The 18,393-nt window shown below is 44.0% G+C and overlaps 1 protein-coding gene across 12 annotated transcripts in view; it reads left to right on the top strand.

Moving 5' to 3' along the window:
* EIF4G3 (eukaryotic translation initiation factor 4 gamma 3) overlaps window positions 1–18,393 on the top strand; it is a 254,350-nt gene that overhangs the window by 223,490 nt on the left and 12,467 nt on the right. For all 12 annotated transcript variants that reach the window (XM_039912110.1, XM_039912109.1, XM_039912112.1 and 9 more), the window contains 8 exons: window positions 1,760–1,854; window positions 4,063–4,156; window positions 4,884–5,001; window positions 6,231–6,451; window positions 8,014–8,129; window positions 10,859–11,031; window positions 16,771–16,896; window positions 17,777–17,858. In XM_039912110.1, the coding sequence (XP_039768044.1) occupies window positions 1,760–1,854; window positions 4,063–4,156; window positions 4,884–5,001; window positions 6,231–6,451; window positions 8,014–8,129; window positions 10,859–11,031; window positions 16,771–16,896; window positions 17,777–17,858 (1,025 nt within the window). The remainder of the gene's footprint in view (window positions 1–1,759; window positions 1,855–4,062; window positions 4,157–4,883; window positions 5,002–6,230; window positions 6,452–8,013; window positions 8,130–10,858; window positions 11,032–16,770; window positions 16,897–17,776; window positions 17,859–18,393) is intronic.

Genomic DNA, 18,393 nt, shown 5'->3' with positions numbered 1-18,393 from the left:
TTTGATAAGTTAACCACAGTCTCTTAAGCAGGACAGTCCCTGTTGTAAGGTGAATTGGGCGATTGCCCTGGGTCCCTCCCCTTTGTGCTATTTTTTGTGTTTTGTTTCTGTAATGATATTTGTTAGCACTTACTCTGTGCCATTTTATAGATGAGGTAACTGAGGCACAGAGAAGTGAAGTGACTTGCTCAAAATCACACAGCAGACAAATGGTGAAGCCGGGACTAGAACCCAGGTCCTCTGACTCCAAGGCCTCTCTTCTTTCTACTAGGCAACACTTTCTCAAGGGGCAGAGCTTCCCAGTCAGTCACTCAATAAATGATATTTATTGGTTGCCTTACTGTAGGCAGAACACTCTACTGTGTGTTTAGGACAGTACAGTATAACAGATTTGGTAGACACGTTCCCTGTCCCACAAGGAGCTTACAGTCTAAAGAGGTGGAGATTCCACCGGTGTGGATACTGTATGCAGAGCACTGTACTAAGCACTTGGGAAAGTGCAATACAACAAAGTTGGTAGACATGTTTCCTGCCCACAAGGAACTTCAGTCTAGAGGAGTGGAGAATCCATCAGCGTGGGACCAGCATCTCCTGGCACGGCCTGGCGGGGAAGCAGCTTTACAGAGCAGCAACTCCCCTCTAGAAGCCACAAATTGGCACTGCTTGAATTTTCCTGGGCCCTGCATCCCAAAGGGACAGCCGAGACGGGTCACAATATTATCACTGAAACTCATTCTTAGATGGAGTCAGGAAAATATATCCCAAATTGATCACACTCCATCACTCAGTCAGTGATATTTATTAAATGCTTATTGTGTGCATGGCACTGTCCTACAGGCTCGGGAAAGTAAATACAATAGAATGGCTAGACATGCACCTTGCCCACAGAGAGCTCACAGTTTTGATGGGGAAGACGACATTAAAATAAATAAAGCATTCCTTAAAACTACTACCGATTTTGCTAAACGTGGTAGTTTGCCCCTTCAACGGTGGATTTTCCTTCACTTATTTTGTCCATTTGATGAGAGGTAGTCTGGCATAGCAGATGGAGCACAGGCCTAGGAGTCAGAAGGTCATGGGTTCTAATCCTGGCCCCACCACTAGTCTGCTGTGTGACCTTGGGCAAGTCACTTCACTTCTCTGGGTCTCAGTTACCTCCTCTGGAAAATGGGGATTGAGACTATGAGCTCCAATTGGGATAAGGACTTTTTCTAACCTGATTTGCTTGTATCCACCCCAGGACTTAGTAGGGGCCTAGCCCCTAGAAAGCCCTTAACAAATACCATAGCTATTATTATTAACATTATAATTCACATTTTTTATGGTGTTCGTGGAGCACTTACCAAGCACTGTACTAACTGCTTGAGTAGATGCAAGGTAATTGGGTTGGTCACAGTCCCTGCTCCACATAAGGCTCCCAGTCTTAATCCCCATTTTACAGATAAGGTAACTAAAGCACATAAAATTGCTCCAGGTCATTTAGCAGACAAGTGGCGGAGCTGGGATTAGAACACAGGTCTTTTGACTCCCAGACCCGTACTCTTTCCATTCTCAGTTTAAATGTTTTTGGAAGAGCCGTGAGATTCTCAAGATGAGTTCTTTGGATGCCAGCCGATGTGCTTCAGTAGGATTTTTTTGTTTGCTCATACTGAGCTGACATTACGGTCTGAAAAATGCACTGACACCATTAATTGTTGATTGGACCCGGAACCAGCAGTCAGAGGGGAGGATGCTGGAGCTCACTCATTTGTCTTCACAGGTGTTCAAAGAGTTGATGAAGGCGGATGGAACACCGTCCAAGGGGCAAAGAACAGCCGGGTGCTGGACCCCTCCAAATTCCTTAAAATTACCAAAGTGAGTGTTGATTCTCTTGATCTTAAAAGCAATCGTGAATGACCTCATTAAATAACCTTCCTGGTTTGTGGAACCTGATCCTGGGATTGTTTCCTTAACTTATTCAGCACAAGGCCTTGGAATCTTTAAATTATTTTTTATGAAGCATGATCTTTTCTGATTGGCAGCATTTTGGAATGCAGCCAGAGATCCAAAATCATGAAGAGACAGAATTCACAATCAATCCAGAACAGAGGGTTGACAGTGGTACAGAGCTACGGATTTAGGGCTAACTTCACCAATGCAACACCAAGAAACTCTGGCTTATCATTTAACATTTAACATACAAATTTATGAATAATACAAACTGGTAACATTTCAATCCTCCATTATGTCTACTGAATGCCTAAAATGATAACTTCAGTTCATAGTTTGCAGTAGATGTCATCCAAAGTCTGCCTTAATCCACAAATTCCCTGGTCCCAAAGATTGCAGGTATGTGGTTTGGCAAATTCTGCATATTGGTAATAGTTCCCATTCCCAAATCCTAAAATAAATCAAGGAAGCCCTGAAGGTAATCATGCCAGAGAGTTAAGAAAAGCAGGCAACGGTCCTCCCATCCTCTCCCACTGAAATCAATCAGTGGTACTTACTGAGCACATACTGTGTGCAGAGCACTGTACTAAGCTCTTGGCAGAGTACAGTATAAGATTTGGAAGGCACGTTCTCTGACCACCAACGTGAAAAAATGTGATCTGTTTTTAGTCATAATTTGCAGACTGCCTCGTTTAAAACAACAAGCCCTTATCATTCAGGAGGCCTGCCTCAAGTGGTCTGCCCCTATCAATAAATCAGTGTTATCTATTAAGTACTTAATGTGTGCAGACCACTGTACTATGTGCTTGGGAGGGAATAACTCAGTGGAGTCGATAGGTATGATCCCTGCCCACAAGGAGCTTACGGTTTATGGTGGAGGACAGACATTAAGAGAAATTACAGGTAGGAGAAATGGGAGAGTAAAGGAATATGTACGCAGATGTTGTGGGGATGAGGTAGATATCAAGTGCTTAAGGGGCAATGCGACAGGGAGGGTGAATAAGGGACATTCATTCATTCAGTCGCCTTTATTGAGGGCTTACTGTGTGCAGAACACTGTGCTAAGCGCTTGGAAAGTACACTTCGGCAACAAATAGAGACACTCCCTAGCCAACAAAGGGCTCATAGTCTAGAAGGGGGGAGATAGACAAAAAACCAAAACAAATAAGCATTAATAGCATCAATATAAATAAATAGAATTATAGATATAGATATATATATATACACATCATTAACAAAATAGAATAATAAATATGTACATATGTACCCAAGAGCTGTGGGGTGGGGAGGGGGGTAGAGCCGAGGGAGGGAGTCAGGGAGATGGAGAGGGGAGGAGGAGCAGAGGGAAGGGGGGCTCAGTCTGGGAGGGAGGTGAGCTTTCAGGAGGGCTTTGAAGGGGGAAAGAGATGGCAGCTTAGGAAGAGAAGACTTCTAAGAGGAGATATGATTTTAGTAGGGCTACATTTGATCATTCAGTCGTATTTATTGAGCACTTACTGTGTGCAGAGCACTGTACTAAGCACTTGGGAAAGCACAGTTCAACAATAAACCAACACATTCCACGCCCACAAGGAGCTTTCAGTCTGCAGGGGCTTCGTAGATGGGACCCCCGGTGCTGGCTCAGATTCTTGTTCTAGACCCACAGGCAGCTGCCTCCTTGCTTCTTGGCCCGAACTTACTCTGTCAAATGTGAAGGGAGATGGAATTCCCTACCAGAGGGAGGATGTGGGCAAAAGGCTAGCGACGAGGTAGATGAGATCAAGGTACAGTGAGTAGGTTGGCACTTAGGCGTGAAGCGAGCGTGCTAGCTTGTCGTAGAGACGTCGGCAAGGTAAGGTAGGAGGGGGAGAACTGATTGAATACCTTTAAGACCATGGTAAGAGGTTTCTGTGCGATGCAAAGATGGAGAGGCAGCCATTGGAGGGTTTTGAGGAGACGAGATACAAACTGAGTGTTTATTCTGGGCAGAGCACATACTAAGCACTTGGGAGAGTACTGTAGAAGTACAGAGCCTGATCCCTGTCCTCAAGGAGGTTCTCATCTGCAAATGTGAAGGTTTTGAGGTGAATGAGGTTTTGTTGGAGACTCAGTCTTGTTTGCCTCTTGGGTTGACTGTCATTACTTCTCTTACAGCCTACAATAGATGAGAAGATTCAACTTGTGCCTAAAGCCCAGTTAGGCAGCTGGGGGAAGGGCAGCAGTGGTGGAGCAAAGGCAAGCGAGACCGGTAAGTACAGGACTGTGTCACTTGGGAAATGTGCAGTGGATCCCGCACTAGGTGTAGTAGTAATAGTATTTATTTCGTGCTTATTGGGTATAGAGGGCTGGGAGAGAATTAGAGGTAAGAATTAGAGGTTCCAATCCTCAGAGGACTCACAATCTAGCAGTATTTTTCTTATCCAGCTGTTGGTGGGCTGAAGGGGTACATCTTCAGGGTATCTGGAACTGGCATCCATTTTAATTTGGCTTCTCACTCTGTCAACCACCCTTATGTCCATGCCAAGGTTCCCCTTTCTTCGAGCCAGGGTTCCTTTAATTTTACGCTCTCTTCTGACTCCCACTCCATGCCTTCGCTCCACAAAAGAAGTCTTAATCCTTTTCCCTTTCCTTGATGTCTTCTCTCTCCACTCCCTACTTTTTATCCTGGCCCTCTACAGCAAAGCCCCACATTCCCACCCCACCAGGCAACATCTTATGACACATACATAGAGAAACCCTGAGAAAAATCTTCAGATCATCTTCCAGAGTCCCTGGAATGAATGGCGGGAGAGTCTTGTTGAAAGGAAATGACATTAATTGGGCCAGTGTGATCTTTTGGAAATTTCTACGATACTCTTATCCAAGCTCTCGTCTCATCCGTGAAGGGGCTAAAGGTTGTAGTGGGTAAAGGTCATGAACTTTGTGTTTGAACACTCTCTAATATCTTTCTTTTCCGAATCTTTAACCATCCATAGACTCCTTACGATCAAGTGCTACTAGTCTGAACAGATTCTCTGCTCTGCAACCTCCAGTGCCACCTGTGTCCACCTCATCTGCATCTTTGGAGTTTGACTCTCGCAGGGCCTTAACTAGGTAAGAGGTACCATTCTCTTATGTCTAGCCCTACAGCCTCCCTCCAAGGTCACGAAGTCAGTTTTGTAGTCATCGAAGTCTGCCTTGCTTATCCAAAGCCAGAGAACTGCATCCGAAGGCCATCGTTTCGGTGAAAGGAAATTGCCTTTCAGTTGCGTTGGAGCTTTAATCCCTTCCTTGACTGACTATCGCAGTTCCTTCTTCCATTATCTTCCTGACCCTCTGCACTGTAAATTCCTGGGTGGGGTCAGTGTGGGGCTCCCTGACAGAAGTAAAACAAACCCACCCTGGACAAGCCAGTCTCGGTCTGAGCCAGCAGCCTCCGAGGCTGTAAGCTCTACACTGTAAGGACTTCTCTAGACCATAAGCTCGTTGTGGGCGGAAACGTGCCTATCAACTCTACTATACCGTACTCTCCCAAACAGAACGGTGCCGTTTCCCAAGGTAAGCGTTCAGTAAGTATGATTGTTGATTGATTGATTGGGACTGGCTCAGATTCATGTGCTTGGCCCATCAGACAACTGCCTCCTTGCTTCTTGTCCAGACTGACTCTGATGACACATTGAACCACCAAAGACCTACATAATGGTATCCACCTCTTCTCCCGTTGCTTTCACTGGTTTCCTCTCCATCTTCCTGTCAGGCTCAGAATTGTTCCCTAGTCTTCGCCTACTCCGGTCCTGGGATTAAAACCCTTTCCTGACCCTCCTTAGATGAGACCGCCGTGTATTTGGTCTTTGAACTTCAGTCTCTTCCTCTTTATTGTTATTAAGAACAGAAATAAAGACATATTGAAATTGACTTCACGTCAGGGGTGGCCTTTACCATTCAAGGAGACATACAGAAATAAGACAAGCCAGCTTGAACTGTGAGCCCCTGGCAGGACAGGGATTGTGTCCCATCCGATTAACTTGTGTCTACCCCAGCGCTTAGTACAGCGCTTGGCACATAAAAAGCGCTTAACAAATACCACAGTTACTATTAAGAAGAAGAATGAAAAATAGAGAGGAGTGACTCTTTCTGATTCATGGGCCTCATTAATGACAATTTGCAGTACCCTCGAAGAGTCTGGAGCGAGTGTCACTGGCTGAGGGCAGATGGTTATCAATTCCTAGACAGCCATCTTTTTTGAGGAACATAACCTGCAACTCTGGAAACCGAGTGCAGTGATTCGAACAACCGAGCGTGGCGGGGAACCCTTTGTCAGAGAGTGTTCTTTTATGTCGTAGTCGTGGAAGCATGGGCAGGGAGAAGAACGACAAGCCGCTTCCGTCTTCGGCGACTCGTCCCAACACCTTCTTGCGGGGCAGTAGCAGCAAAGATCTCTTAGACAATCAGTCACAAGAGGAACAACGTCGAGAGATGCTCGAAACCGTGAAGCAGCTCACGGGAGGAATGGATGTGGAGAGGAACAACTCGGAAGGAGACCGCAACAAAGCCAGGGACCCAGGTGAGAGAGGTGCTCATCTGAGCGGGCACAGGAAATGGGGCCTCTGGATTGGAGAAAAGCCCTCCGGGGCTTGGAGGAGAAAGACCGTATTCAGTGTAGTCCGGTGTCGGCAGTAGCGCACCCATAAGGGACTCTCTAGTTAAGCTCCGTTTCTCATATGTGGTAACTCACCCGCTGTAATTCTCTCAGGTATGAAGCTTGATCTGCACTGTGTGTGTTTTTCTCCCTTCCCTCCCCAGATGTTTCATTGCGTGGAGCCTATTTCGCTGTACAGAAAACAGCCAAATAGCCTCCCTGTAGTTTCATGTGACACTAAACCACTAAATAATATTGCCCTCAACTCACCATATTGTGCATTGGTGTTGCAGCACATATGCTATGTGTAACCATGCACTGTTTGAAGACTCCCACAATATCCAGGCACAACAAGGTAAGCTAAGGACGAGGTGGCAGGCTTTACTCTCCGTTTTCTTGCTTTTTACTCGCTACAGCTCTTTCTATATACATATATATAGATAGATATATATATGTTTGTGTGCGTATCATCACCTATGCGTATGTACCATATAGAGAGTGTATGTGTTTAGAAAGACTATTCTGGGACTTCCTCAACAGCGCCTGTGCAGTTGCCCGAATTTGTCATTCAAAATGTTCACAAGTGAAGCTCCCAGTCAGAAAAAGTAAATATAAACTCTTAGCTTTGATCTGACTACAGTTTGGTAGATGTCAGTTTTGTGACGATTTAATTTCACCCAGCTTTTGAAGACTGATTTCTGCATTTCAATAGACTTCCAAGGCAGACGGAACTAGACCCAGAAAGCCTTCATTAGAGTGAAATGTAAATCAAAATCGGTGGTTGGAGAAACGTCGTCCCAGTTGGGTTTTAAGAGATGACAGGATGGGGTGGTAGAATCTGGGATTTGTGAGTATTTGCAGCCAGATGGAATAGTAAATCCATTTAGATTGGCAGCTCCTTTGTGGAAGAAATGAAGTCACTGAAAGGTATGAAAAATGGCAGAGTGACTGCAGAAATGATAGCTTATGTACACAGGTGCAGCATTAGTCATGGGAGCAAATTGTCAGTCAGACTTAATATGCAGGGAGGCAGTATAAGGTCAAAATAGGCAAACTCTTCTCGCTGCTGCATCTTGGGATTGTAGCCTGGGCATCCTGCTCTCCCAACAGCTAAAATCACATTCTCTGAGATTAAATTGCTTATTTAACTAGCACTGTTGTGTGTTTTATGGAGGTCCCCTAAATCTCTCTTAAGACCAAGAGACAGTCAGTGTTTCCTCTCCATTTGTAGATAGAAATCGAGGCTTATTCTTTTCTCATTTCTCTATTACCAGGGTCAATAATTAAAGAAAAAGGCACACCCTCTACCCCCAAACTCTCGTAATTGCCATAATGGACTTAGAGGTTAATGCTGAGAATTAATACCGTACCAAAAATAAAGGTGCTTAGTTCTGTCGGGTCATTAGTAATAAAGGAATAGGAAGGAGAAAATTTGGTAGTCTTAACAGTATTTCTCTCTTTTGTTTACATTTTCAACTCACAATCAGCCAAATCTGAAGTTGTCAGTATTCCAACTCCAGAAAAATCTGCCTTATCAGAAGAAGAAATGGAGAGAAAGTCCAAATCCATCATTGACGAATTCCTGCACATTAATGATTTTAAGGTAAGTGGGGGGAACTTCCAAGCTGCCAGAAATAAAGAGGCATTCACACCTCTATCTGGTTTCAGAAAATCAGTGTCAGAACCTATTCTCCTACGGAGGAAGAGCCCTCCTGTCGCCACACGCACTGGAGGTAATGCCCAGGGTAGGTGCGGGGTTATGTTCACTACAGAGAAGCAGCGCTGTCTAGTGGGTAGAGCACAGGCCAGGGAGTTAGAAGGACCTGGGTTCTAATACCTGATCCTCCACTTAATAATAATAATTATGGTATTTGTTAAGCACTTACTATGTGCCAAGCACTGTTCTAAGCACCGGGTAATCAGGCTGTCCCACGTGGGGCTCACACTTTTAATCCCCATTTTATAGATGGAGGTAACTGAGGCACAGAGAAATGAAGTGATTTGCCCAAGGTCACACAGCAGACAGGTGGCGGATTCGGGATTAGAACCCACGTCCTCTGACTCCCAAGCCCGTGTTCTTTCCACTAGGCCAAGCTGCGCCACTTGTCTGCTGAGAGACCTTGGGCAAATCACTTCACTTCTCCGTGCCTCAGTTACCTCCATCTATAAAATGGGGATTAAGATTGTGAGCCTCATGTGGGACAGGGTCTATGTCCAACCCGATTTGCTTGTTTCCCCCCGCCCCCAGTGCTTAGTACATGGTATGTAATAACTGCTTAGCAAATGCCACAATTATTATTGTTATTGTTATTAATGTTTTATTACTCATTATTATTAGACCATGCAAGTTAGAAAGGACCATATTTCAGGGTGTTCATTCTTAGAGTTCTGTCTTTAAGATAATTGAATAAAGGGAGCTGAGGTGAAAAAAGGTTTTACGTGATTAAGGCAGGCCTCGATTCTATCTAGTTGCCATTGTTTTTACGAGATGTTCTTCCCCTTGACGCTGTTTAGTGCCATTGTTCTTGTCTGTCCGTCTCCCCCGATTAGACTGTAAGCCCGTCAAACGGCAGGGACTGTCTCTATCTGTTGCTGACTTGTTCATCCCAAGCGCTTAGTACAGTGCTCTGCACATAGTAAGCGCTCAATAAATACTATTGAATGAATTATTTATTTGTATTGATGTGTGTCTCCCCCCTTCTATTCTGCAAGCTTGTTGGGGCAGGGAATGTGACCACTTATTGTCATATTGGAGAAGCAGTGTGGCTCAGTGGAAAGAGCCCGGGCATAGGAGTCAGAGGTCATGGGTTTGAATCCCAGCCCTGCCACTTGTCAGCTCTGTGACTGTGGGCAAGTCACTTAACTTCTCTGTGCCTCAGTTACCTCATCTATAAAATGGGGATTAACTGTGAGCCTCATGTGGGACAACCTGATTACCGTGTATCTACCCCAGCACTAAGAACAGTGCTCTGCACATAGTAAGCGCTTAACAAATACCAACATTTATTTATTTTTTATTTATATTGCACTCTCCCAAGCGCTTAGTACAATGCTCTGCACACAGTAAGTACTCAGTAAATTTGACTGAATGAGTAAATACGATTGAAAGAATGAATGAAATAATGCTCAAACAATAGCAGCATAAAAATGATCAGGACTGCTGGGTATATCCTTTTTAGCTGTTTCCCTGAATTTAGAGAAGGACAACTTCCTGAATCTTATTATACTTAAGCTGAATTTTCTCCTGAAGGGCTGTTTTTGGGGGCAAAGATCTCTTTTACAGTTAAGCAGGCAAGTGTTAGTAGTGATAGTAGAAGCGAGTACCTACTTGGTGCGGTGTGCTGAATGAGGCTCTTAAGAACAGAATAACAAAGTGACACTTCCCTTTCCCCCGGAGAGTTTGTGCTCGAACGTAATAGTAGACAGTCCGAACATTGGCACCACAATTATCACACGCAGGCTTTTGGATCTAAAGATTGAAATTTTCCATCCCAGTAGGTCTGGTAATCTGTGTCATTTGTTTTTTCAGCTGGAAAAAAATGAGCTTACATTAGTAAATAATAATAATGTTGGTATTTGTTAAGCGCTAACTATGTGCAGAGCACTGTTCTAAGCGCTGGGGGAGATACAGGGTCATCAGGTTGTCCCACGTGAGGCTCACAGTTAATGCGACCTCTTCCTGCACTTCCTTATTCACCTCTCCCTCAGCCCCACAGCACTTCTGTGCAGCGCTTGGGCGAGTACATTACAACAGAGTTGGTAGACCCGTTCCCTGCCCACAGTGAGCTTACAGCCTAGAGGGGGAGACGGACATTAATATAAACAAATAAATTACGGATTCGGACATAAGTGCTGTGGGGCTGAGGGAGGGGGGAACAAGGATGCAAATCCAAGTGCATGAAGATATCACATTTGCTATAGGAAGCAGCACGGCTTAGGGGATAGAGCATGGGTCTGGGAGTCAGAAGGTCATGGGTTCTAATCCCCGCTCCAACGCTTGTCTGTTGTGGGACCTTGGGCAAGTCACTTTACTTCTCTGGCCCTCAGCTACCTCCTCTTTGAAATAGGGATTGAGACTGTACACCCCACGTGGGACAGGGACTGCCTCCAACCCAATTTGCTTGTAACCAACCCGGCGCTTAGTTCAGTGCCTGACACAGAGTGAGCGCTTAACAAATGCCATAATTATTACTATTATAATTACTAATATAAGCTAATCTTTTCTAGCTAATAAAACAATTCTTTGCCAAGGATGAAAGTAGGTATTGGGGTAAGTCGTTTCTGCCACCCGGATTCCTGAGCAGTGACAGACAACTCTCTGTGTTTGAATAGGAAGCCATGCAGTGTGTGGAGGAACTAAATGCCCAGAATCTATTGCCTGTTTTCGTGCGAGTGGGTGTGGAATCTACCCTCGAGAGGAGTCAGATCACCAGGGATCACATGGGCCAGTTACTACATCAACTGGTGCAGGCCGAGAAACTGAGCAAACAGGATTTCTTCAAAGGGTTGGTATATTGTGCCCAAGAATGATGTGGTTTTTGTTGTTCTACCCGATACCGTCTCTCCTCCCCTCTCTCGTCCATCCTCGGTATCTAGGCAGGGAATGGAAAGAGCAGGAAGGTTTCAGAAGGCAAAGTGAATATCCCAAGAGAAGGTGCATGTTTTTGAAACCTTGTGTCTTTCTTTGAGGAACCAGATTTTTCATTTTAAGGGCCAAATTGAAGCTAATATACTGGTCACTGAAAGTGACGGTACAGAGAAGCACCTTGGTGTAGTGGTTAGAGCAAGGGCCCGGGAATCAGAAGGTCACACGTTCTAATCCTGACTCTGCCACTTGTCTGCTGGGTGACCTTGGGCAGGTCACTTCACTTCTCTTGTGCCTCAGTTACCTCAGCTGTAAAATGGGAATTGAGCCCTATGTGGGGCAAGGGATTGTGACGGACCTGATTTAGGTGTATCTCCCCCGATGCTGAGTACAGTGCCTGGCATATAGTAAGTGCTTAACAAATGCCATTTAAAAAAATGAAGTCTGTGTAGCCTACCAAAGTTTTGGGGAACTCTTGATGACAGTATGTTTAGAAACAGTGGGTTACCAATAAGGTCGCTGCTGAAAAATCATATTGGAGTGAAAAGAAACCAAACAGAAGTTACACAGAAATCAGGGCTATTTCCCTACCAGCCCAAGAAGGCCCTTTCACTTGGAAGAGTAGAAAAAGAACCAAGTTTCTAGTGACCAAATGAATCAAACAAGGATGTGTCAGCAGTTGTGTGATATTCAAAAGTCAGGAAGTAATCCTTCAGTTAAATTTGGCACTGATCAGACCTTTCTTAGGTGTCTAGAAGAAAGTCCTTTGAGGAAAGGCTAAAGGGATCGGGGTTGATTAATCTGGGAAGAGAAGGCCGATGCCTCAGTTTTAATCTTGAAGAATATGAAGGATTTTAAGGGGAAGACAATGATGAGTTGTTCTCCTTCTTCCCTGAGGACCAAACAAGGGGAAATGGGTTTAAATTGAATGAAGAGAGATTTTAGATTCAGACAAGGAATCATTTATTGACTTTCAGGGCTGAAACTCTGGGAAAGGCCTGCCGGGAGAGGTTGTGAGAGAGAAAGAATTGGCAATTATCTGTCGTAAATGGTTTCGTTATTCATCTTCCTTTAAAGCAGATTGAAACTGATGGTTTCTCAAGTCCCTTCAGTTCTGAGATTCCAAAACCAAGTCTCTTAGCTTGAAGTCTCAAGCCAGTAAGAGTGTGTCATTTTCTTCAGTGACCAGGCAGTGCTGGTACTGTGCTTGAGGCAATACTAACAAGCAAGTACATTCGTGCCCACTGCATTCTACATCCAAAAAATGGCAGAGACTGAGCCATCAGGAATGTCCAATTACATAGCAGTGAGGCTCGCATGGCATTGGCATAGTAGATAGAGCACGGGCCTGCGAGTCAGAAGGTCATGGTTCTAATTCCAGCTCTGTCATTTGCTGGGAGACCTTGGCAAGTCATTCCACTTCTCTGTGCCTCAGTTCCCTCATCTATAAAATGGGGATTGAGATTGTGAGCCCCATGTGGGACAAGGACTGTGCCCAGCCTGATTTGCTTATATCCACCCCAGCGGTAACCACCTAACAATCCCAGAATTATTATTATTATTACTGTTGTGTAAAAGAGTGCCATGGAGTCCTCCGTGGAGAAGAATTCCCATCATCTTACCCCCCCAGTACTTGGGAACTGGTCTGATTCTAACCTAGGCCCTAGGTTAGGGGCTCGGGGGCAGTGTACTGAACTGCCCGGCCCAGTCCTGAAAGAGCATGGGCTTGGGAGCCAGAGGTCATGGGTTCGAATCCCAGCTCTGCCACTTGTCAGCTGTGTGGCTGTGGGCAAGTCACTTAACTTCTCTGTGCCTCAGTTACCTCATCTGTAAGATGGGGATGAAGATTGTGAGCCTCACGTGGAACAACCTAATTACCTTGTATACCCCAGCATTTAGAACAGTGCTCTGCACATAGTAAGCACTTAACAAATACCAACATTATTATTATTATTATTATTATTATTGCCACCCTCCCGACTTGGAGGACCCTCGATAGCTAACATAGCAGCTTAGAAATTGGCAGTCACTGTAGAGAAACTTCGGAAGACTTCCCAAGTGATGTGGTATTTGTAAAGTCCTCACTTTGTGCCGAGTACTGTCCTGAGTGTTGGGAATGGGCTTCTTTCTGGTCACCTCTTCTAATCATCTCTGTTGTCTGAGCCTTTAGGGAGCTCAGTGCTACCACTCAGAGTGCAGCTAAGGAAATAGATAACAAATCATCACCCTATGGGAGGGTATATCCCTTTGAGATGAAAAAAAACAGGTATAGAGGAAAGAAGGCCTTGCTTACTCCTTGGATTCTCAAAAACCAAGAACTGAGAATGACCGAAAGTGTGGCCACTTAAATTCCTATGGGACGGAGTTATTGGCTTTGACCGCTGTAAGTCAAAAATCCTAGGGTAGACATCTTTGGCACTTCTCAGACATCTTCTTGGAGGGATGGATCTGTGGAACGCTCGCAGAATTCACGTCATGGAAGTTGAGCTAAGTAAGCCTGGAATCAATCAATCATTCGTCTTTATTGAGTATTTACTGTGTGCAGCACACTGTATTAAACGCTTGGGAGAGTACAAAAAAACAGAGTTGGAACACACATTCTCTTCCCACAATGAGGTGTCAGTATAGAGCTTACAATCAGCTGCCACTAGAACCCTAAGATGGTGGTGTGTTTATTTAGCACCAGGCAGTGGCTCCTGAGCCCCTCTAGATTCACTTTTCAACCTTCCAGGTTTCTCTGAGGCCTCTATTGCATCTGAGTCCCTAATTGGTTCTCAGGAGTTGAAAGTTTTTCAGCTGGAATTTGTATGACCTTTGGCTGCAGGGTGTTTTTCTTCCTTTGTATATTTTTGCTAGTAGAATCTGCTTTCCCGAGTCTTGAAGACAGAGTGGATTCCCAGTTTCTACAAATCCGAATCATGTTAATGTTCTGTATTCACTTTATAAGACAATGGATGCAGACTGATTCCTTTCAGAAAAAAAAATTCCAAGAAGGTCTCCCATAGTCAGTTTGTTACTTAAATTGGTTCCCATTCATTCAGCCGTCCTTATGGATGGAATATCTTATCAGTAGTATTCAAAAACATTTTCACCAAAATGTTGGGAACAAAAGACTAATAGTAGAAACAGAGAAAATCTCCTTCAGAAAGCAATTTTAGTGTTTACCCTGTGACATTCACAGAGGAAACCGTGGTATTTCTTACCATTGCTTTGCTTAGTAGCTGCCTCCTGTCTGATTACCCGCTTCAGTGGAACCTCAGTTACTGCTCACGGAAAGAATGTCTTCTGGCAGAAATTTACAGTTTGCACAAGATAATTATGCTCGGCATTAACGCACAAGGTTAGGAAAGCAGTGTCTAAACATCAAGAATCCAAAATGCAGACCTCCTTGTACTTATCCAGTAAGGTTTTGGTGTGGAGAGTTAGGATTTGAGTAGTGGAATCTTTACAGTGGACTCTCTCAAAGCTTGTTAGAGAATAAACCATGTGATATAATAATAATAGTATTTGTTAACTGCTCACTATGTGCCAAGCACTGTTCTAAGCACTGGGGTAGATATAAAGTAATCAGGTTGTCCCATGTGGGGCTCACAGACTTAATCCCCATTTTACAGATGAGGGAACTGCGGCACGGAGAAGCAACTGACTTGCCCAAGGTCACACAGCTGATAAGTTGTGGAACCGGAATTAGAACCCGTGACCTCTGACTCCCAAGCCCGTGCTCTTTCCACTAAGCCATGCTGTATATCTTTCCTGGCTGTTAGTCTTTCATTCCATTCCCTCACTCTAGTCATAGGCTCTTTAGTTGAATAAAATAATCCTTCCCTCTAGCAGTCCCATCCTTCAAAAATCTTTTGATCCATATCCCATCCATTCCCTACCTACAATTTATTTTCATGTCTTTCTCCCCCTGTAATCCGTAAACTCCTTATGGGAAGGGATCACGTATACCAACTCTGGTGTATTTTCCCAAGCACTTAGTACAGTGTACTGCACACAGTAAACACTCAGTAAATACCACTGTCTAACTGACTGATCCATCCCTTCATTAGTTCCCATGCTTTGAGGACATGCTCTCTCGTAGCTCCCTGAATGTGGCCTTACAGATCAGCTCTTTCGGCTAGGCAGTTGATACTAGTAGCTTCTTTCGGAACATCCTTGGCTAGTCTCCTAAATAGATCTATGCATCTCCCAGGTTCTCTTCCCCAGTGGGATATCCCTTTTCTTTCAGCTTTAAGGTGCATCAGTGAATTGTCGAACCGACGGTCATTCCTGTAAGATTTTAAATGACATAGCTTGGTTTGGACGTGTTCATTTCTCCCCGACGGTTCCCATTTGATTTGCACTCGAAGTCATTATCCAAGCAACATTTCTGAGTTATCTCATAGCTATCCATGCCCCAGCAGGAGCACAGCTAGCAGGGCTGAGGGGATGTGAGCAGCACTGTATATACCACTCTCTCTAACCAGTTCCTCTGGGGAGATTCTCAGTCCTGACATCTCAGGAGCAAGTTTCACCCACCACTCTCGATGGAAGGCTTCGCATCATCTCTTACTTCATCACACTTCCCATTTTGGCTGGCCAAACCTATTTGCCACCTCTCACCCTTGCTTAGTTTTGTCCTGCTTCTGAGTCATCACACGGGCCCCGCCTGGAAAACCGTACCCATTCCCCTCCATCAAACCATCTCCCCCATTCCGTGAAAACTCAGCTCAAGACTCGCCGCCTCTGGGAAGGCTTTCAGACTTACCTCGTGCATTGCCAAACCGACCTAGAACACCCTTCATCTCTGATTTTTTTGGCTTCCTGGATTTTCTGCATAATGCCTATTCCAACTTTGGGGAGTTTAGTAATCAGGTACGTAAACTGAACAGATGGTTGTAAGAACTACAGGTGTTCAGTGGGACCAGAAATGCTCAGGGGGAAACTAAAGTTTGGGAAGATCTAGATTTCCACTCAACTCTCCTAAAGCCAAGTTATTTTCAGCCCATCTTCCGCTGGAGTCTGGACCTATGGAAAGAGAAAAACGGGCTTGTCCATATGCACAAAGCTTCACATTTCTGAAAACATTTCAGAGAACTGAATATCTAGATTTTGTTATTCAAACATGGGAGCTGTGTTTCGTGTGTCACTAATACAATTTCAAAATTCATTTCTGTTGGGTGGAATATTGAGAAGCAAGTGGCCTAGTGGAAAGAGCATGGGCTTGGGAGTGGGAAGCCTTGGGTTCTAATTCCAGCTTTGCTGCTTGTCTGCTCTGTGACCTTGGGCAAGTCATTTAACTTCTCTGGACCTCAGTTACCTCATCTATAAAATGGGGAATTACGACTGTGAACCCTATGTGGGACTGGAACTGTTTAACCCAATTATCTTGTACCTACTCTAGCATTTAGTACAGTTCCTGGCACATAGTAAGTGCTTAACAAATGCCATTAAAAAAATTCTGTCACAGAAGATATATTATTCTAAGTCTGTTATTCCCCTAGGTGCCAAGAATGGTGTTCACACTCTTCTCTTTTTCCCCAGTACTCAGTATAGTGCTCTAAACACAGTAGTTGCTTGGTAAATATTTTTGAATGAAATGAATGAGAGAAGGAATGAATAATTTAAACAGAGTTTTAACTTCTTTTGTTTGTTTTTTTCTTTTCTATGTACAAAGATTTTCAGAAACCTTGGAGTTGGCAGATGACATGGCCATTGATATTCCCCATATTTGGCTGTACCTCGCTGAACTGGTGACCCCCATGTTAAAAGAAGGAGGAATCTCTATGAGAGAACTTTTAACGTAAGCTATGCTATTTTCTTTCGATCATCTTCAGGCCAAACTGTGAGATTCAGACAGGAATAGAGCTTCTAGTAACTCTCCAGTGAAAAAGACTAGGCATTCGAGTAATGTTTTTTACGTACTTACTTCCACGTGAGATTATTTGGGCAGGAATGGAGATCACTGTAAAGTATAAACCAAAATTTACCCTTTTCTTCTGGCTCTGCTGATTCAACTGCCTTTTCCTGGAACAAAAACATCCATTTGAGATACTCTGCCCATCTCAAGCCCCTTAACCTCACCTCAAAACTCCCAGAAGATTTCACACACTGAGGAAACAAACTAGTAGCTTCCATATCAGGTGACAGCTTTAGTCCTTCTTGCAAAACGGGAAACTAGTAAAGGAAGGAAGGTCCCAAAATGAGCCTGTTCTTTGACCCGCCCTCAGGTCCCTGGATAAATGGTATTGATATTGTTATTGCATATTTCTGAAATTTATTTATTTATATCAATTTCTGTGTCCTCTAGACTGTGAGCTTGTTGTGGGCAGGGAATGTGTCTGATGTTATTTTGTACTCTCCCAAATGCCTAGTACAGTGTTTTGCACACAGTAAGTGCTCAATAAATACAATTGAATGAATGAATAAATATTGACTAGCTGCCTAAGAGAATGATAAACATGGGATTTCAAACATCCAAATTTACGGTGGCCTGGGCTCCAGTCTTAGCATCTTCAGTCAGCAGTGACGATATAAATATTTGGGCTGGTATTGTTTGTTCCTATAAAATAGCCCCCATTCACCTATTTTTCACCACAGCGGTGTATTTGTTGAGAAATATTCAGTTTGTCTCCAAGATGAGAAATCTTTGATAAATGTTTACTCATTTTTTTCCACTACAGAGAATTTAGCAAACCTTTACTTCCTGTTGGAAGAGCGGGAGTCTTGCTTTCTGAAATATTGCACCTTCTATGCAAACAAATGGTGAGTTTTGCAGTTTCTGTCATAATGCAAAGAGGGCATGGAAGTGAAGATTCTATTATTTAGCTTCAGATTTCCACATTTCTCACTCACATTTCCCCATAGGGAAACCAAACAAGCGTACCACCTCTTCTGTTTATAGAACTACCTTGTATTAAAACACTAATTATAACAGCTAACCAAAATTTCCACTCTAGTAGAAAAACCAAGTTTGTTCAGTTTGCACTCCTCTCCTATGGGCTAATGGATTTTCTGAATTTATCTGTAAAACTGAACCAAAAGATTCTTGTAAAAAGCCAGAATGTTCCAATGTGAAATATCCTGGGAAGTACGGAAAGCAGCATAGCATAGTAGAAAGAGCATGGGCCTGGGAGTCAGAGAATCTGGGGTCTAATCCCAGCTCGGCCACGTACCTGCTGTGTGATCTTGATCAAGTCACTCAACTTCTCTCTCTGCCTATTTCCTCAACTTTAAGTTGGGTTGAAATACCTGTTCTTCTGTTTAGACTGTAAGCCCCATTTATGTGTCAGGCAACCTG

This window comes from Ornithorhynchus anatinus, chromosome 5, assembly GCF_004115215.2.
Source record: "Ornithorhynchus anatinus isolate Pmale09 chromosome 5, mOrnAna1.pri.v4, whole genome shotgun sequence".
NCBI lineage: Eukaryota > Metazoa > Chordata > Mammalia > Monotremata > Ornithorhynchidae > Ornithorhynchus > Ornithorhynchus anatinus.
This window is presented reverse-complemented; position numbering and strand designations above follow the sequence as displayed.